The 21,663-nt window shown below is 38.1% G+C and overlaps 1 protein-coding gene across 1 annotated transcript; it reads left to right on the top strand.

The window, feature by feature from the left end:
• The first annotated feature begins 16,384 nt into the window (after nucleotides 1-16,384).
• On the top strand, nucleotides 16,385-19,802 carry LOC103490068 (alanine--tRNA ligase-like). The gene is made up of 5 exons (XM_051079517.1): nucleotides 16,385-16,847; nucleotides 17,359-17,499; nucleotides 18,283-18,403; nucleotides 18,777-18,836; nucleotides 19,738-19,802. Exons 1-3 carry the CDS (start codon nucleotides 16,611-16,613, stop codon nucleotides 18,313-18,315), a joined length of 411 nt encoding a protein of 136 aa, XP_050935474.1. The 5' UTR covers nucleotides 16,385-16,610; the 3' UTR covers nucleotides 18,316-18,403; nucleotides 18,777-18,836; nucleotides 19,738-19,802.
• The last annotated feature ends 1,861 nt before the right edge of the window (nucleotides 19,803-21,663 follow it).

Genomic DNA, 21,663 nt, shown 5'->3' with positions numbered 1-21,663 from the left:
AATTTGGAACTTTAATGCGAGCCAAGGTCAAGAATAATTTTTTTTCCTTGTTTCAGCTTATCATTTTCGAAATTCACCCACTCATACACGTGCATGAATCTAAAAAAGGAGGCATTTCTTGAGCAAGAAATTTTGGTCAATTAAATTACGTCATTTCATCACAGCAAACTTTGTGATAGTCATAATTTGATTGGATTTAGATAATTAAGTTTTCTCCTACCCAACTCAATTCAGACCCTAAATATAAAAGTTTGGCCAAAGAAACAATGAGGTCGAATCCACCAAGCAAATGAGCCTGAGCTCAAGCCCAACAGACAAATAGGTCCAAACCCAAGCCCAACATGAAAATGGACCCAAGCCCACCTAAAACCCATTAAATTTGTCTATAAATAGAGACATCTGCTATTCATTTTTGGATATTTGGATTGAAGGAAGAACTGAAGCTCTAAAGGATTGAAGACTCAAAGCTCTCAAGACGTGTAAGTTCTTATCAACCCCGAGATTATCTTTTAAATGATCGAAGACTTGAAAGATTAAACTTTCCTGGAACTCTAGAAGATTGAAGCTCAAATCAACTTACAACTACAACTTCCTGAAGATCGTGGACCATGAAATTTTAAGTTTAAATTGTACACAAGAGAAATAATCAAATGAGTAAATACTAGAGATTGTATCTATAATACATAAATCAATACAAAGTTCAATTTCACGTATTACATTTCTCTCGAAATATCGTGTAAACAAAGGGAATACCTTTCAATTTTTTTTCTTAAAGTTAATATATAGGTGGAGGTTTTGTTTTCAAATCTATACCCATTTAACCTGAAAACCAAAATAAATAGTTAATTTTTTTTTTAAGTTTCATAATTTAAATTATTTGATTGGTAAAGATTTTTTTAAGCTACCTTCAATGTGAATATATAGTTCTTTTATAAAATTATTTAATGATTTAAATGTAAAATTCAAATATATAAACTCATAACCCAATTATTAAAATGAGCAAAAGGCGAAACCAAATGTTTCTCCCTTTAGCCTTCTTTATGAACATGGTTTACCACATTTGACTTGGTCAATATTTTCTTTCCGTATTTTCTTTCGTTAGTGTAAAATAGAAAATAAGTATTGTAACGACACAACTCTTTATACTAAGTTAAGGTCATTACTAAAAGAAACAATAACAACAAACACTTTCTTGAAAAGAGGGAAATTGGTTTTTCAATAAAAACGAAATACTAAAACACTGATACATATACGCGGAAGCAAAACTGAGTCCCCATATGGCATGTCACGGATCCTTCTTCGTCGCTCGCCAATTTTCCTCTACCTTTACCTTCGCCTGAAATATTAAACATAGGAATGAGTATAAACGTATACTCAGTAAGGGACCCACCACACACACACATATATATATATATATATATATATATATATATATATATATATATATATATATATATATATATATATATATATATATATATATATATATATATATATATATATATATATCCTGAAAGGAAAAGAAACTAATAATAATAAATATTATTGTTATTATTTGAGTCTATAAATAGCATTGAAATGCTTAAGTTGAAAAGAAAAGGAAAAAGAAAAAGGTTATTTGTCTTCTTCTTTAAGATAACTCTTTGTTGTTGCCGCCTTATCAGTTTTAGTTAAGATTAGTCTCTTTGGAAAGCTTGAGGACTTAAAGTGATGAATTTTTCCATCAAGGATAAGAGAATTTTTCAACCTCCATTTGAGTAACCTTGGTAAGTTAATGAAATTAAATTAATATTTTGTTAATTTAATTTTGAATTTATTTTGGGGTTTCTTTAAATGTTCAATTGACTAATTTTTTAAGATTTAAATCTTGGATTTTTTCCAATCAAGGTTGAATTGGTTTCGACCCAAATTTTTAGAAAGTTAATTAATTTGGGAGAATTTTTTAATGTTAGTCAATTGCTAATTTTTATTAATTAAGATACTTAGTTTTTCCTTTTATGATTAGGATTAAATTAATTGGAGAATTTTTTATTGTTAGCTAGCGAGTACTTTGTTTGGCTAAAATCTCCAAGTAAGAGAATCTACTACTAGACATTCGAACCGAAGTTAAGAGACTGCATGTATTTACGATTATGCATTAATGATAGCTAAGATGCATAATGCGGTGCTATAGATGATGATTGATATTATGCTATTGATAATGACTGACATTATATTGATGACTGATGGTGATGATTGATATTATGTTAATGACTTGTAGTTTATTAATGATGACAACTACGTTATGTTTTTTATGACGATGTTTGATTGTCGATACCTATGCAATGTTTATGATGATGTTATATTATGCTACATGCTATGGATGGGCATTCTGTTAACTTTGTCTATTAGAGTCGTATCTACATGGGTGTCCCTCGGGATCATCACCTTTCTATGGCTGTGTAGTCCGATGAGATTACCAGTCCATTATGAGTGATTCGACGAGGTCACTCACAGCCTGATTGTCTTAGTGTATCCTTCGGGTACACTAAAGACCAGTTTATCTTAGGTGTTTCTTTGGGTTCACCGAAGACCAGATATGTTCCTACGAGGTCACAAATTGCATGTGTTCGGGGACGTGCTAGTTTAGGGGTACTTCTTTACAGAACTCTAATGGGAAGTTAACAAATATCTAACGGGACTAGTAGTGGGTCCGTTATTGATTATATGTTTATACTCACTCTTTCTATGTTTAATATTTCAAGCGAATTTAAAGGTAGAGGAAAGCTGGCGAGCGACAGAGAAGGATTCGTGACATGCCATATGGGGACTCAGTTTTGCTTTCGCGTATATGTATCAGTGTTTTAGTATTCCGTTTTTATTGAAAATTTAGTTTCCCTCTTTTCAAGAAAGTGTCTGTTGTTATTATTTCTTTTAGTAATGACCTTAGCTTAGTATAAAGAGTCGGGTCGTTACAAGTATTTTGTTCATTTTGTGGCTAATGGTAAATTAATATAAGTTATTACGTTGTTCTATTGCATATGCATAGTTTTGTACATATGTTTTTCATTTAAATGGTAGACATGGGCAGTGAAAAATTAATCAAAATTTTACTCTAATTGCACTTAATCCTATTAGAAATTAACATGCATAACCTTACCTTTGTGGCTTTCGAATTTGCCCATAATCTTCTCATAATCTCGAACCTGAACAACCCATTAGTGTTGACCCCTATTTTTTACACTAAAAATCGGGTTGTGGGACCCGATGTTTGAATGATTTGTGAGAGATATGAAATTTAGAGGTCAGATTTAGTGTTGAGAGTTTGGATAGAAAAAAATAACTTGATGAAATTAATTTCAATGAAAAAACACTAAATTGCCAAAAGTTTTTTCATATTTGAAAAAGAAAAATTTTCATAAATATAACAAACTAATAAAATATTTATTGCTCGTGTAACAAAACCCATGAAGTTAGCCTTTTTTAAAATATTTCAGGTTTTCTCTTCCTTTTTATCGTCTTTCTTCTCCTCTTTGTCTGCAATTTGATTTTTTTTCTTTTTATTTTCTTTATTCTCTCCCTTTTCTTTTTTTTTCAAACTATTATTTGGTTCAAGATCATGTATCAAATATAAAATATCTATTTTTTTCAGACTTTTAATTGAATGTTTTATACATTATAAATATTTTGCCGCTTTGTTATATTTTTTAAAAAAACCCTTTTGAAAAATTACCCTTTAAATAACCTAATTACATGCAAAAATGCATATATTTAGTTTACTAAATCCCAACACCTCACATTCCACTAACCATTTGTGGACTTTAGTGGGCTAGGTGTTTGCATCTCATGTTAGATTTTATCCTACAAAATGTTAGATTTTCCTAATAACTTTAGTCAAAAGGCAAATTGATCTTTTTCACCATTCAAGTCAAAAGTAAACATTTTACTTTTTAGCATTTTGTCCATATTGACTAAATCCGACCTCTCGAGCATGAATCCACATTCATTTTCCAAAATTCAAATCACATTTGAATATAAAGTCAGTTAAAGTCTTTTCAAAGTCAAAAGTCAACTCTTTAACTTTGTACCACTTTGACCATTTTCATCATTTTCGAGCTTCTAATATGAATCTGCATTCATATTTTTTATATTTAAATCACATTTAAATATAAAGCTCTATCTCTAAACTAATAACCGACTACTATATCACATATACTTGTTAGTTTCTCTCTTCTTTACTAATTCGAACTATTTGAACTAATCCAACATATTGTTCTTAAATTAATTCCATATAACCTAGCATGGGAACCTAATGGACCTAGATCATGGACCTCTAACAATTTGAGATTAACTGGCTAAACCCTTTTAGATCGAGCTAATTAATATTCGTTAACTAACAGATCATTCCACTAAAGTCTCGTAGTTGCACTCCCTCCGCTATATATATTTGAGTTCATATGATATTAGTAATTTAACCTTTTATAGGTTGTCCGTAATCTCAATTAGGTCAAAATTAACATTTTACCCTGATCCACTATTGAATAATTTGTTTAAGGTCCAACTTATAAACTGAATCCCTCTCCGGCCAATGAGAGGGTGGGGCTCCTTATGCAAGACCTAAATTCAGTCCTTAAGGGAACAACCCTATATACTAACCTTATAATGGGTAGGAGTGAATTCCTCCTTGTACTCTATACCTCCAACTATCCACCCCGTCTTACCCCTGAAATGAGAGGCTTATTGGCTAGCGCTGATGAGCTACCCTCATCTGTGCAGATCTAAGGATAATCTCATATGAAAAGAAGTTCATAATTAGCTCAAGATTAAGATTGAGTTATCTTGGTCATCAATAATCAAAATAGTCTGTTTTATACAGTAAATGGTGTTATAACGTAAAAGTGACTTTCATGGTTTAGTGTTATGTAAGTTTTTTATATAAGATGGTCTCACTTTCATGTCTTTACATGAACGATTCAGGATCATATCATTTGTACTATGTACAAAGCAGGCTGCATTCATAGTGTCCCCAAAATAAGGCATTCAACCTCATTCATATACTATAGGTTGTTTAAGTTATATATTCAACCTTGATCCACGTTTATGTCCCTACATAAAGTTCAAGTTTACTCAAGATAGCCTAAGGACCTTAGTTTATTGAATTTTAAATTATAATATTCAATTTCACTAATAATTTTTGAATAACAACTTTATTAATTAGAATATGATTTTAAATTAAAAACTACGAGTTTTAAGACATAAACTATTTTCAAATATTACAAATTAAAATGACTTATTTATAAATACAACAAATTTTACTTTCTATCAGTGATCGACTACAATAAACTCAATGTGAGAACCTAATCGCGATAAGAATTGGTCACGCGTTAAGACTATATGTGATGAAAAGGAGCTATGAAATGAACTAGCTAGGAGGCGAAGAGAGCTTCCTTCACCAAGAAGCATATGGTGACATTTTGATATTGGACAATCCTTACTACCGTACAGAAGCAAATCATTCTTGCATGAAGAGTGTCTGTAACGACCCAACTTTTCCGGACTAAGCTGAGGTCACTACCAAATACCAAAACTCGACCATTCAACATAAAATTTAAAACGGACCAGATACAATTCATTAAAACATTATAAACCTTACAAAAGACAGTTTCGGGCCCTATTTTAAATAATTCAAAAAAAAATCACAAAATAAAATGTCAAGTCACCAGTCCAAAAATCACAAGTCAAAATATTCTGACAAAATACATAGCGGAAGCGAAAAGAAAACCAGACGCGTCCATATGGCCTTCACGCATCCTTCCTGCCTCTCGTCGGTCTGCCCCTCGCTGTACCCCTACCTGAAAAGTTAAAGAAGGGAAAGGGTGAGTATAAACATACCCAGTAAGGGACCCACTACTGGGCCCGTTAGGGAACAACAGTTAACTTCCTATTCGGGGGTACCCTACATAACAGTCTAGTGGTTCCGTAGAACGCACATATCAGTCTAGTGCTCCCGAAGGATGCACATATCAGTCTAGTGCTCCCGAAGGATGCACATATCAGTCTAGTGCTCCCGAAGGATGCACATATTCGTAAGGCACACTACCCCATAGATGAAGCTAACCGTTACCCCTCAGTCCATACTAAACTGTCTACATCAGTCACATCCCAACGGCATTTATATCACAGTCCCGCCATAGGCTTTGTCAGTCAGATAGTATAGGTTTAAACATCTACACCCTCAGTTGCTATATACATTACCCACTTGCACACCATTAGGGAAAAACCCTAAATCCAATCGACTAACCAACCAAAAACCGGTCTCACTGTCTTTCCTCAACCAAACTCCAGGAACCACATCCAGACCAGTGTTTTACTACATACTGAACCGTAACTTTACGGTCCATCAACATAATTTCTCAATCCACGAACAGTAATCACAGTATATTTACATCAGACAGCATATAATATCAGTACTTAACCGTCAACACGCATACAGTTATTCAGTACAGTCACTAATGCGTAATCCCCTGTGGATTACTACGTTTTCAGTCTGGATTCAGGGTCCAGTAGTGGGAAAACCCTTACCTGAAACTCGGTTATGCCCCTCGATCGAAATCCACGCTCGACAGATCTACCTAACGAAACACGAAAGTTTTAGTTGGTGACTTTAGTAACAGTTGTTTTAAAAGGTTATCCGTTGACTTACCCAAGGAAAGGAAGCTATCTCCAACCAGGTCTGCCGCGGAACCCGAGAACTTAAGCGTCAACTCTGTACTACCTTCAAGGGAGAAAAGTAGGGCCATATCTTAATCCAACATTCAAACTCGAATCGGACGAGGTAACATTAGGGAATTCATCAAAATAATCCTTACCGAAGACTCACCGTGAACCGAAGTGGAGGAAGGAAGGCTTAGGTGGCTCGGCTCGGCTCGGCTTGGACTCGGCTCGGCTCGGCTCGGCTCGGCTCGGCTCGGCTCGGCTTGCTCGGCTCGCGGCTCGGCTCGCGGCTCGGCTCACTCGGCTCGCTCACTCGGCTCGCGGCTCGCTCGGCTTGGGGCTCGGCTCGGACAAGGATGGCGGCTCGGGTACGGCTCGCGGTCACCTCGGCGGCGCGCGACGACAGACACAACAACCCGGCGATGGCGGCGACGGTCTTCGGCTTACCCCGGACTTTATGAGTTGCACCGGACGGCACGGAGGAGGAGGTGTTGTTGGTGGTAGAGACAGAGACGGCCAGCGGTGGTAGAAACGAAGAGAGAGAGGTGGAGAAGCGCCGGCCGATGGAAGCGAAACGGAAAAGGAATGGAGGCCGCGGCGAACGTGCTCCTGCTGTCGTCGGTGAGGGGCTGTAAAGAAGAAGAAGAAGGAGAAGAAAAAGAAGGAGAGATGGTGGTGATGGTGGCGCTGAAACGGAAAAGAAGAGGGAGGGAGAGAGGCCGTCGGAAAGGAAAAAGAGAAGGAAACTCGGGGCGGTGGCACGGCGTGGAAGGAGGAAACGGAAGAGAAGAAGAAATTTTCGACGGGGGGGGGGTAGGCGGCGCGAAATTAGGGTTTGTTTTTAAAAAAAATTTATTATATATATATATATATATATATATATATATATATAATTCTTAATAATTATATAATATTAATAATTTAAATTAAATAAGAATATATATGTTAAATATAAATAATAATAATAATAATAAAGTAATAATAACAATATATTAATAATATTAATATTAAATAAGTAATAATTTATTATTATGTAATAATAATATTTATTGTTTTAGAAATAATAATATTTCTATAATATTAATTAATAATAATAATTATAATATTAATATTATAACAAATAAAATAAATATTAATAATAATAATATAATTAATATTATATTATTATTATATCAACTTGCACTTTAATAAAACGAGAAAAATTTTACCTTAAATTTTCGGAGCGTTACATTCTTCCCTCCTTAGGGAACTTTCGTCCTCGAAAGTTTTATTTCTCGAACAGTTCGGGATAACGGGATCTCATGTCGTCTTCACGCTCCCATGTAGCCTCTTCTACCCGGTGATTCCGCCATAAGACTTTAACTAGGGGAATTTGTTTATTTCTCAACGTCTTCACCTCTCTAGCAAGCACCTCAACAGGTTGTTCAACATAGCTCAAGTTTTCATCAATCTCTAGTGGCTCGTAATCCACTACATGGGATGGATCTGGCACGTACTTCCTCAACATAGAAACGTGAAACACATCATGGACTGTCGAGAGTGATGGAGGCAACGCCAAGCGATAAGCTACAGGGCCAATCCGCTCCAGAATCTCAAACGGCCCAACAAAACGGGGACTCAACTTTCCCTTCCTTTCAAAACGCAAGACACCTTTCATAGGTGCTACCTTTAAGAACACCTTATCCCCTATCTCAAACTCAAGGTCCTTCCGCCTCACATCTGCATAACTCTTCTGTCTACTCTGAGCGGTATGCATGCGTGATCTAATCTTCTGAATCGCTTCGTTAGTAGACTAAACTAACTCAGGACCCATCAATCTCTGTTCACCTACCTCACCCCAGCAAACCGGGGATCTACAACATTTGCCGTACAGGGCCTCAAACGGTGCCATGCCAATAGTAGCCTGATAACTGTTATTATAAGCAAATTCCATCAAATGTAAATGGGAGTCCCAGCTACCTGGAAATTCCAATGCACACGCTCGCAACATATCCTCTACAACCTGGTTCAGACGCTCAGTCTGACCGTCAGTCTGTGGATGGAAAGCCGTACTAAAGTCCAACCTCGTGCCCATAGCAGTCTGCAAACCCTTCCAAAATTTGGAAGTGAAACGGGCATCTCTATCAGAAACAATCGACACTGGCACTCCGTGTAATCTCACTATCTCAGACATGTACAACTGTGCCCACTTACTAGCAGTATAGGTGGATTTACCCGGAACGAAGTGCGCTGATTTAGTAAGTCTGTCCACCACAACCCAAATCACTGTAAATCCCCTCAGAGTTCTCGGCAGCCCTGTAATGAAATCCATGGACACGTTCTCCCACTTCCATTCCGGTATGCTCAAGGGTTGTAATAAACCCGCTGGTTTCTGCCTTGGTGCCTTAACCTGCTGACACACCAAGCATTTACTAACAAATTCTGCTACTTCTCTCTTCATGTTACGCCACCAATAAACCCGCTTTAGGTCCTGATACATCTTCGTACTACCTGGGTGCATAGAAAATGGGGAACTGTGAGCCTCAGCTAATAATTCTGTCTTAACCGCACTATCTGACGGAACACAGAGGCGTCTTTCAAACAACAGTCCACCGTCAGAGGATAACGAGAACTCAGCCGCTTGCCCTGCCTCTGTTAGGCCACGTTTCTCAACCAGATAAGGATCGTTACTCTGAGCATCGATGATCCTTTGCCTCAAAGTCGGCTGTACCGTCAACTGGGCTAACTGCATAGTAACTGCCCCTACTGACACTGCAATCTCAGCTCGCTCGAGATCCCGATGCAATAGGGCCTGCCGGGTAATAAGTGCTGCTGAATGTGACACCTTCCTACTAAGAGCATCAGCTACGACATTTGCCTTGCCTGGATGATACAGTATTTCACAATCGTAATCCTTCACTAACTCAAGCCACCTTCGCTGTCTCATATTCAATTCTTTCTGAGTAAAGAAGTATTTCAAGCTCTTATGATCTGTGAATATCTGTATCTTTTCACCATATAAATAATGCCTCAATATTTTCAAAGCAAAAACCACTGCTGCCAACTCTAGATCATGTGTAGGGTAGTTCTGCTCATGACTCTTCAACTGACGAGACGCATAAGCGACCACCTTACCCTGCTGCATCAAAACACAACCCAGACCCTTCTTGGAAGCATCACTATAAATCACGAAACTGCCAGAACCATCAGGTACAGTAAGAACCGGCGCGGTAACTAGCTTCTATTTAAGGGTCTGGAAACTGTCCTCACATGCCTTGCTCCAAACAAAAGGAGCTCCCTTTCTGGTCAACTGAGTAAGAGGAGTAGCTATACGGGAGAAGTTCTCCACAAACCGTCGATAATAGCCCGCTAAACCCAGAAAGCTACGAACCTCACTAACTGTGGAAGGTCGGGTCCAACCGGTGACTGCCTCTATCTTAGCTGGATCCACAGAGACTCCAGCCTTAGAAACCACGTGGCCCAGAAAGGACACCTGCTTTAGCCAAAACTCGCACTTCGAGAACTTTGCGTACAACTTATTATCCCGAAGTGTTTGCAAAACCATACGTAAGTGCTCCTCGTGTTCGGCCTCCGTCTTGGAGTATATCAAGATATCGTCGATAAACACAATCACAAAAGTATCTAGAAACTCCCTAAACACTCTGTTCATCAAGTCCATAAACACTGCCGGAGCATTCGTCAAACCAAAAGACATCACAATAAACTCGTAGTGTCCATATCTGGAACGAAATGCTGTCTTCGGTACATCCTCATCCTTAATTCTCAGCTGATGGTACCCCGACCGAAGATCAATCTTAGAGAACACTGTGGCTCCCTGTAACTGGTCAAATAGATCGTCAATCCTGGGTAAGGGATATCTGTTCTTTACTGTTACTTTGTTCAACTCCCTATAGTCAATGCACAGACGCATCGATCCGTCCTTCTTCTTAACGAATAAGACTGGCGCACCCCAAGGTGACACGCTCGGTCGAATGAATCCCTTATCAAGCAATTCCTGTAACTGTACCTTCAGTTCTTTCAGTTCTGCGGGGGCCATTCTGTAAGGGGCCCTGGATATAGGAACCGTGCCCGGCTCCAACTCTATGGCAAACTCAACCTCTCTGTGCGGAGGTAACCCTGGAAGTTCCTCAGGAAAAACGTCCGGATAGTCCCTCACTACTGGTTCTGATGACAGGGATACATCCGTCTCTCTAGTATCCACCACACTCGCTAAGATACCCCAAGTACCCTGACTGAGCAGTTTACTGGCCCTGATGGCTGAGATTACCTGAGGCAACGACTTTGACCCTCCTCCCTTAAATTTAAAACTGGCCATCGAGGGAGGGTTAAACGTTACCTCCTTACGTGAACAATCTATGCTGGCGTGGTTAGCGGCCAACCAATCCATACCCAGGATTACATCAAAGTCCAGCATATCCAGAACTATCAGCGTTACTTCAATCACATGGCCTGCTATCTCAATCTGACATGCCTTCACCTTTTCCTTCGACAACATACATTCCCCGGAAGGAGTAGATACTGACAGAACATGGTGTAAGGGCTCTACCTCTAAGCGGGCATGCGACACAAATGCGGAAGAGATAAAAGAATGTGACGAACCCGAATCAAACAAAACTAAGGCGTAATGCCCCAACACTGGGAGCGTACCTGTCACTACTGTGCCTGCCTTCTCGGCCTCAGTCCTGTTGGTAGCAAAGACTCTACCCTGATGTGGAGCACCTGCTCCCTGATTCAGCGCGATCCCCGTGACTCTCAACGGGCATCTATCAGCTGTATGACCCTCTTGCCTGCACTTAAAGCAGGTCCTGGTCCCGAATAAGCAACGGCCCAGATGGTGCTTCCCACAAGTGGTACACAACGGCTTTCCTCTGGCAGCCTCCCCTGCCTCAAAAGGTTTCTGCTGGAAGCTGCGAAACTCACCACCTGGTCTGAAATTCCGCTGTGGCACTGGAACAGGCTGCTGCTCAGCCTTCCTCTTCTGTCCCGACGTCGAACCTCTACCAGCGGTCTTAGACGAGTTGGCCCTCTCCTGTAAACTGAGATCCACTGCCAGGCGCAGTGCATCGGCATGAGTAGCGGGTCTGAAAGCTCGGACCAAACCCTGAATGTCCAGTCTGAGGCCTCTAACAAACTTATCAGCTCTGGCCGCCTCGGTCGCTATCATCTCGGGAGCGAAGCGGGATAACATGTCAAACTCCGCATCATACTGCTCCACTGTCATGTCACCCTGCTCTAAGTTCAGGAACTCCTGCCGCTTGGCATCTCTCAAACTGGCAGAGAAGAATTTCGCATAGAAACTCTCCTTGAACTGCTGCCACGTGATCTGACTCACATCACCACCTAGCATCCTCTCTGTAGTCTCCCACCATGCAGTACCTCTGTCAGTCAACATAAAAACAGCACACTGAACCTTCTGATCCTCAGGGCATTTCATGTAACGGAATATGGTTTCCAAGGACGATAACCACATCTGAGCCCTGGTGGGGTCCTCCAAAGACCCATCGAACGTCGTGGGATTATACTTCCTAAAATCCCTCAGATGCTTAGCCTCTGCTGACAACTGATCCGGCACAAACTGGGGCGCAACTGGTACCGGAGCCGGAGCTGGAGCAGGAACTGGTGCTGGAGCTGGCGCTGGAGCTGGCGCCGAAGTAGGCGAGGCAGGCTTCTGCTGCTCCCGCATCTGCATAATCATATCTCTAAACCTCTGCTCCATGGCGGCTAGGTCCGCATGAGTAACTGGCGCAGCCGGGTCAGGGGCTTGGGCTACAGGCTGCACCTCAGGCTGAACGCGTCTTGCTCCCCTTCCTCGGCCTCCTCGGCCACCCCTTCGTGCACCTCTCCTTGGTGGCATTTCCCTAACAACCACCAACGATTCCTTTAGTCACAAATGGTAATCGAATTTGCAGTTTAACTTAGGTAAGGTAATGCATGTAAAGTTATACATATACTTTCATGAGAGCGTACCTGACGAGCGGCAAGGATCGTTTCAGCCATAAGGACACAAAACACGGACTCACATTATAAGTCAGTCTACAGAACCTAAAACTTAGGCTCTGATACCAACTGTAACGACCCAACTTTTCCGGACTAAGCTGAGGTCACTACCAAATACCAAAACTCGACCATTCAACATAAAATTTAAAACAGACCAGATACAATTCATTAAAACATTATAAACCTTACAAAAGACAGTTTCGGGCCCTATTTTAAATAATTAAAAAAAAATCACAAAATAAAATGTCAAGTCACCAGTCCAAAAATCACAAGTCAAAATATTCTGACAAAATACATAGCGGAAGCGAAAAGAAAACCAGACGCGTCCATATGGCCTTCACGCATCCTTCCTGCCTCTCGTCGGTCTGCCCCTCGCTGTACCCCTACCTGAAAAGTTAAAGAAGGGAAAGGGTGAGTATAAACATACCCAGTAAGGGACCCACTACTGGGCCCGTTAGGGAACAACAGTTAACTTCCTATTCGGGGGTACCCTACATAACAGTCTAGTGGTTCCGTAGAACGCACATATCAGTCTAGTGCTCCCGAAGGATGCACATATCAGTCTAGTGCTCCCGAAGGATGCACATATCAGTCTAGTGCTCCCGAAGGATGCACATATCAGTCTAGTGCTCCCGAAGGATGCACATATCAGTCTAGTGCTCCCGAAGGATGCACATATTCGTAAGGCACACTACCCCATAGATGAAGCTAACCGTTACCCCTCAGTCCATACTAAACTGTCTACATCAGTCACATCCCAACGGCATTCATATCACAGTCCCGCCATAGGCTTTGTCAGTCAGATAGTATAGGTTTAAACATCTACACCCTCAGTTGCTATATACATTACCCACTTGCACACCATTAGGGAAAAACCCTAAATCCAATCGACTAACCAACCAAAAACCGGTCTCACTGTCTTTCCTCAACCAAACTCCAGGAACCACATCCAGACCAGTGTTTTACTACATACTGAACCGTAACTTTACGGTCCATCAACATAATTTCTCAATCCACGAACAGTAATCACAGTATATTTACATCAGACAGCATATAATATCAGTACTTAACCGTCAACACGCATACAGTTATTCAGTACAGTCACTAATGCGTAATCCCCTGTGGATTACTACGTTTTCAGTCTGGATTCAGGGTCCAGTAGTGGGAAAACCCTTACCTGAAACTCGGTTATGCCCCTCGATCGAAATCCACGCTCGACAGATCTACCTAACGAAACACGAAAGTTTTAGTTGGTGACTTTAGTAACAGTTGTTTTAAAAGGTTATCCGTTGACTTACCCAAGGAAAGGAAGCTATCTCCAACCAGGTCTGCCGCGGAACCCGAGAATTTAAGCGTCAACTCTGTACTACCTTCAAGGGAGAAAAGTAGGGCCATATCTTAATCCAACATTCAAACTCGAATCGGACGAGGTAACATTAGGGAATTCATCAAAATAATCCTTACCGAAGACTCACCGTGAACCGAAGTGAAGGAAGGAAGGCTTAGGTGGCTCGGCTCGGCTCGGCTTGGACTCGGCTCGGCTCGGCTCGACTCGGCTCGGCTCGGCTTGGTTCTCGGCTCGGCTCGGCTCGGCTCGGCTTGCTCGGCTCGCGGCTCGGCTCGCGGCTCGGCTCACTCGGCTCGCGGCTCGCTCGGCTTGGGGCTCGGCTCGGACAAGGATGGCAGCTCGGGTACGGCTCGCGGTCACCTCGGCGGCGCGCGACGACAGACACAACAACCCGGCGATGGCGGCGACGGTCTTCGGCTTACCCCGGACTTTATGAGTTGCACCGGACGGCACGGAGGAGGAGGTGTTGTTGGTGGTAGAGACAGAGACGGCCGGCGGTGGTAGAAACGAAGAGAGAGAGGTGGAGAAGCGCCGGCCGATGGAAGCGAAACGGAAAAGGAATGGAGGCCGCGGCGAACGTGCTCCTGCTGTCGTCGGTGAGGGGCTGTAAAGAAGAAGAAGAAGGAGAAGAAAAAGAAGGAGAGATGGTGGTGATGGTGGCGCTGAAACGGAAAAGAAGAGGGAGGGAGAGAGGCCGTCGGAAAGGAAAAAGAGAAGGAAACTCGGGGCGGTGGCGCGGCGTGGAAGGAGGAAACGGAAGAGAAGAAGAAATTTTCGACGGGGGGGGGGGGGTAGGCGGCACGAAATTAGGGTTTGTTTTTAAAAAAAATTTATTATATATATATATATATATATATATATATATATATATAATTCTTAATAATTATATAATATTAATAATTTAAATTAAATAATAATATATATGTTAAATATAAATAATAATAATAATAATAAAGTAATAATAACAATATATTAATAATATTAATATTAAATAAGTAATAATTTATTATTATGTAATAATAATATTTATTGTTTTAGAAATAATAATATTTCTATAATATTAATTAATAATAATAATTATAATATTAATATTATAACAAATAAAATAAATATTAATAATAATAATATAATTAATATTATATTATTATTATGTCAACTTGCACTTTAATAAAACGAGAAAAATTTTACCTTAAATTTTCGGAGCGTTACAGTGTCACCAGAGAAGCTTATAAATAGAAGAAGTTCGGTCATTTTGAGAGTTGCTTTACCTTGTGATTCACTTAAGAAATTAAAAATTGAAAGAATTCCAAAGTTTTTCACTAATCCACCACAAGCTCGAATTTGACAAAATTTTGCAAGAAAGTGCAAGGGAACTTGGCTAAGGACCTAGGTGAGGAGGCTAATTGATTGTGAGTGGTTTCTTCTTAAAATGTTTTCAAGTTAAAAAGATTTTTCATTGTATTTAAATCCTTAAATTTATCTCCATTGAATCCTTGAGTTCCATGATTTCTCTCATGTTCTCAAAATTCTTACAATACATTTAATTTACGAATAAATTGAATTTGAAAATGAGTTGTAATGTTGTGATGCAATGATCTTTGGTACCCTACGTGATGAGATACCTCAAACTTGTTATGTGTTCTGGTGTGAGATGTCTTATTCTTATTGTTTGATATGGGATAGGATGCCCTATTCTTATTGTGTGATCTGGAATAGGATATCACATACTTGCTATGTGATCTCATATGGGATGCTCTTTGCTTGTGTGTTCTTCCATTGAAAGATGCATTACTAATAAGCATGTGTAATGGTTTTGCAATATAATTCATATAATAGCAAGAAACTTTTACCCAATAAACACTAGAAGAAATCTGGTCTTTAATGTCGGGTGAAAAAAATGAAAAATAAGCTTTAATGTCGGTTTTCAAAAGGCGGATGTTTAATGTCGGTTTTAAACCGACATTAAAGCTTTATCTTTAATGTCGGTTTAAAACCGACATTAAACATCATATTTTTTAGAACCGACATTAAAGGTCTTTTTATTTTATTTTTTATTTTTTTAATTTTGTAAAAAGTTGAATTTTTCTCTCTCTTACTTTACTCTTTTCTCCTTTCTTCTCTACCAAACCCTACACTTTACTCTTTTCTCCTTTCTTCTCTACCAAACCCTACGAAGGTTTTCTCTCAACATTTCTTCCCTTTCTTGCTTTCTCAATCTCATCACTTTCTCCCCTCTCTTCTCTGATCAGTCGCCAACGCGTGTGAACTCGTCGCCGTGTTATCATCAGAGGCAGCTTCTTTCGTTGCCGCATCGCGCTCGTGCCTCACGTGGAACACTCACCCTCCTCACCGCCGGCAGGTTACCGGCTCGGGATGTCCGGTAAATGAATATAGAAAATATTAAATATTATATTTCTTGCGTATTGTGTGGTTCTGGATTGAGAGAGTGGAAGAATTCAGTGTATGGGGTTGTGGAATTTAATGGGGTTTAATGGGTTTTACGAAGATTCTTTATTGAATGTATACATGAATTGATTATTGTGCTTGAGACAGATGGGTTTCTGTTGTAGGTATGAATCAGTTCAAGCCCATTTTTTTGGGTACTGTTGATCCTAACACGTCTTTGAGCAAGCTCACCCGAGCTTGTAATACTCAGAAATGTATTCGTGCTGGTGGGAAACACAATGATCTTGATGACGTTGGAAAAGACACGTATCACCATACTTTCTTTGAGATGCTTGGAAATTGGTCATTTGGGGATTACTTTAAAAAGGAAGCCATCACATGGGCCTGGGAACTTCTTACTCAGGTTAGTCGACTTTTACACTCAGAAATAATTTTTTTTCTGAAATTGTGTAATGTTGAGAGTGATTATTTTAGCTTTATAGTTTACGAGTCATAATTTACAATTCTACTTCTTGTATCGCCTTCTCACAAACAGTGTGGTTTGATGCAGTCCATTAGTCCTTTTGTTTTGCTACTTTTCAGCTTGCGAACAACCCTTCTACTTATTACACGTGCTAGCTACTGTAATGTAGAAATCATTTTATCTGTCTTGTACAATACAGTCCATCAGTCTTTTTGTTTGTAACAAATGTTTCGGGGTAGGGAATGCGTGTAATGAAGCTTAAGGGCATAGATAAGAGAGAAAGGATCACCAGCTTTGCAATTGAACTTGTGTAATGTCAAATTATAAAAAGCTCCTAGATCATCCTCAATACAATGATTGTGGAAATTGCATTGCTCTGTAATTATGGTATGACTGAATTTATATCAGTTGATTGTGTTTTCTCATAATCGTTGCGCTTGTGAATCGACAGATTTATAAGCTTCCCACAGATCGAATTTATGCTACCTACTTCGGTGGAGATGAGAAAGCTGGTCTTGCACCTGATAATGAGGCTAGGGACATATGGCTGAAGTTTTTGCCTGCTGAACGTGTCTTACCTTTTGGCTGCAAAGTAAGATTACCTAACAACTTCTCTTTCTTTTTTGGTCTTGCAAGCTACAACTACAAATGTCTTGTTATCTATCTGAAATCTGATGCTGGTATAAAAAATATGTTAAACTTCTCGTTTCTTTATGCTGCAGAAGCTTCAATTATCAAAGAAAACAAAAATCAGTGAACAATTGTGTCCATCTTTGTGTGTGTGTGTTTGTGTGTGTGTGTGTGTGTGTGTGTGTGTGTGTGTTCAATTCATGTCAGCTCTTGGAACTTGTCTAATTTTATTCTTTGATTTTGAGCAGGACAATTTTTGGGAGATGGGTGATACTGGCCCTTGTGGATAGACTATTAGAAAGTAAATTATTCTTATTAGTTGCACAATTAATTATTAACAATATGGGTGATAGTTGCTTCTCTTATCATTGTTAAATATTGATATTTGGACTTATTATGTCTTTCATATTTTGTCATGTTTGGTTTTGTCATCCAACTTCACTCTTTGAACATTTGAAGCTTCAAAAAATAATTTTTCGTGCCTTAAAAAAATCCTTGATAAGTAATGAGGGGCGTGAGTATGTTTTGAGACGTATTCTTCGTCGAGCAGTTCGATATGGAAGTGAAGTTTTAAAAGCTCAAGAAGGATTTTTCAATGGGTAAGGGTTTTTAACATGAAGAGTTAGGCTGATTTTCACACTACTCTTCCCTTGTTACTTCTTTTCAAATCATAATATAACTATAAATTGTGTGTTTTAATATCTTCTAATATGGTTTCTTTCCATCGATGATGACGGTGATCCAGACTTGTGAGTATTGTGGTGAAAGTGATGGGTGATGTCTTCCCGGAGTTAAAACAACATGAACTACGAATTAGGGAGATAATTGCAGAGGAGGAAGCATCTTTTGGGAAAACTTTACTAAAGGTACTTCTTTCCTGAGGGTTTGAGAATTTTGTGGATAAATGTTAACGTCTAAGGTTTGATCTTTGGTAAGTTAAAATGTTAAGAACTAAAATACCTTTGGTATCTCTCTTAAGACTTGGCATGGGAATGCATGGTCAGGAATGGGCCAAATCTGTCCAAGGTTATGAAGAATAAACTTGAAATTTTCTTCAGAAAATGGGTCGACAAAATTAAAAAATTACAAGAGTGCTTCTGCCTTTGTTAAAGTTGCATACACCAGGGATATTGGCTTGGACGCATCTTACTTATTTTGACTTTTTACTTCTTTTTGGAGGCCAATTTAATATTATATGTCTTGTTATAGAGCCTCACCAGGTTGCTTATTATATGCCAGGGAATTGAGAAATTTAAGAAGGCTGCTCAGGATGTACAAGGAAAGATATTGAGTGGGCAGGTCAGTTTTTTTAAAAACATTGGTCTTAATGATTATATCACTTTGTCCGTTCCTCATTTTGTAATTTATGTTTAGGAGGTTTCATTTAGTCAAGAATCTACTAATTCTATCAAAAAATTAGTCAAGGATCTAGTTAAGATTTTTATATCAGAGGTGTATGATCATTGTCTTAATGTGTCTTTGTTAAGGTTCAAGAATCACAATTTGGGAATCTGGATCACAATTTTCTAGCTCTAACATACCCATTTGAAAAGTTTGAAACTAACTTGCATAAACTATTGAAAGGAAGGGGTTTTTGTTTGGTCAAATGATAATTAATAAGTTTATTTTGGTGTTGAGGGGTTGGGGGTGTGCAGGGGATACGTTGTGAGATGTGTTTTAAAGCTAGAATAAAATTGGAGTCATAGCACTGACATTTAATTTCAGCATGCTTTCTTTTGTCTCTAAGGTTCATCTCTCCCCTTGTATTTGCATATGTTTTCTTTCCATGAAAGTAAATGCTTGAGGTTTTCTGAAATACATCACATTGCCTCTTCTTCTCAATGAAAAGAAATGGACTTTAGATGATAGTCTCGGTCCTAGCTTAATATTGTTGTTTTTTATTTTTCTTCCGAGTTATTGGATATTTTTCTTCTTGTTGGGATCATCTGTTTGCGGAAAGAAAGAATAATCCTATTATTATCGTAACAATATGTTTTCTTTTATGCTTTACATGTTCATGAAAAGATTCCTTGCTTTGTTGTGACCATTTATATGGGGTTGTTTTGAGAAATGGCAGGTCCACATCGACGAGATGTTAATGAGAAGAGAGATTGTTTGTTATGATATTTTGATATTTCTACTAGCAACTAGGTCATAACATTGTTACTTATCAATTCAACCATCTTGATGTCTTTTACAGGGAGTTATCACTAAACAAATGACTGCAATAGAAGAAATGGTTGCAAGTGAGTACAATTAGCCAGACCCTCATCTTTGTGACAAGATCTTTGAAGTTGGTCATTTGTGAAGCGTTCTACTTTGCTATTAGTTGCAATTTTAGTTATTGTTCTCTCAATATATTCTTTTTCTTTCTTTCTTTCTTTTTTTCCAAAGGATGATCAGTGTAATAATTAAGCTTCATAATTTCTGTGTTTGGATCCAAGTTGTATATAAATGTCACATTATTAAGATTTCATTTTGTATATGTACAAGTAAAAGATTTCATTTTTAACTATTTGGTGTCATACAAAATGGACAATAATGCAAGGATTTAATAAAAATAAATTTGAAAAAACGACATTAAAGACAGCTTTAATGTCGGTTAAAAAAAAATTAAAGACATCTTTAATGTCGGTGGAAAAACGACATTAAAGATGTATCATAAGTGACATTAAAGACATATTTAATGTGGGTTATCCACCGACATTAAAGATGAACCAACATTAAAGGCCTTCAATAACACCTTCAAAGATGTCGTTTTATAACCGACATTGAAGGGCTTTAATGTCGGTTTATAACCGACATTAAAGATGTCTTTAATGTCGGTTATAAACCGACATTGAAGCCCAACCGACATTAAAGGCCAAATTTCTTGTAGTGAAAATAAAATTAAATTATATCTCAATTATCACACTTCACAAATTAGACCTAAAAAGTTAAGGAATATAAAATAATTTAAACTAATTATAAAGAGAGAGTAAAAGAGAACAACATGGAAAGTTTATATTGTTTCACCTCAATCTTGGACTATGTCCAATCTTCTACAACTTCAGGTTGGATTACAAATTACTCGTGCAATAAAATTCTCTCAAATAGCTCCACATGAACTATTTGTTTCTCATAATCTAGTACGATCCCAAAGAAAAATGTAGTGTGTATTCTCTTACAAGTCAATTACCATGCATGCATTAGAAAAATAAATCGTACATTGTAGCTGAAAAGTAGTGGTTTGGGTTTTCGATTCATCACAACAGATTCATATATATAATATTTTGTTAGAGGAAAGAGAGAATTTAACCACAAATTATTTTGCTCACACAGTACATGTCAATTGATATATGTTAACTTTAACATTCACATAATACTTATGTGTGTATGTGTCAGACTTGTTGCACGTGAACATTCCATAAAAATTTAAAAAAAGAAAAAAAAATAAAAAGTGTATTCGTTATATTGATTTAATTTCATAAAAAATGCAAAAATACTTTGAAATATAAGATGTGATATATCATCTTAAGGTATGTTTGTGAGTGATTTTGTCATTGCTAAAATCACTTTCGTCATGACCAAAATCACTTTGCTCTAAAATGATCATGTTTGGCAAGAAAATAAATTTGATTTTTGAAAAATAAAAAAACACACTATAAATTGATTTGTGAAGCATATAAATAATAGATTATTTTTCTTTTGGTGATTGAGTGGGAATCATCTCTAACATTTTTTTTCATACTATTGAAAATTAGAACACCCATGTTACATGAATTTAAGAAAAAATTTCAACCCAAAATTATGAAAATTATTAAATAAATTAATAAAATTAAAAAATGATTGTTTTCAAATATAGCAAAATGAACAAAAATATTTACAAATATATAACATATTTTTGGAATGCCCATAAATTATTAGGGATATTTGAAGATCAAAAATGTAATTAGAATTACTAAACATAAGGGGTGCGTTGGAATGCATGTTAAATTAAGAACATAACAAAAATGAAATCATAAAAAGTGGAATATGTTACGTTTTTTATAAATATTTATTTAGTTTCTTTTTATTTTGATAAAGGAAAAATATCTTGCTTGATTTCAGGGATATTATTAATCCTTTATTGATGTCTTTTCCTCTC

The sequence above is a fragment of the Cucumis melo genome, chromosome 11 (genome assembly GCF_025177605.1).
Source record: "Cucumis melo cultivar AY chromosome 11, USDA_Cmelo_AY_1.0, whole genome shotgun sequence".
Lineage (NCBI taxonomy): Eukaryota > Viridiplantae > Streptophyta > Magnoliopsida > Cucurbitales > Cucurbitaceae > Cucumis > Cucumis melo.
The sequence above is the reverse complement of the archived record's forward strand: the minus strand, read 5'-3'. Positions and strand labels throughout refer to the sequence as shown.

Bases quoted from the DNA above. Each gene is read 5' to 3' on its own strand.
- LOC103490068 (XM_051079517.1), top strand. From the start codon at position 16,611: ATGAATCAGTTCAAGCCCATTTTTTTGGGTACTGTTGATCCTAACACG. The intron at 16,848-17,358 runs GTTAGTCGACTT...GTGAATCGACAG, and splicing joins CCTGGGAACTTCTTACTCAG to ATTTATAAGCTTCCCACAGA. The intron at 17,500-18,282 runs GTAAGATTACCT...ACGGTGATCCAG, and splicing joins TCTTACCTTTTGGCTGCAAA to ACTTGTGAGTATTGTGGTGA.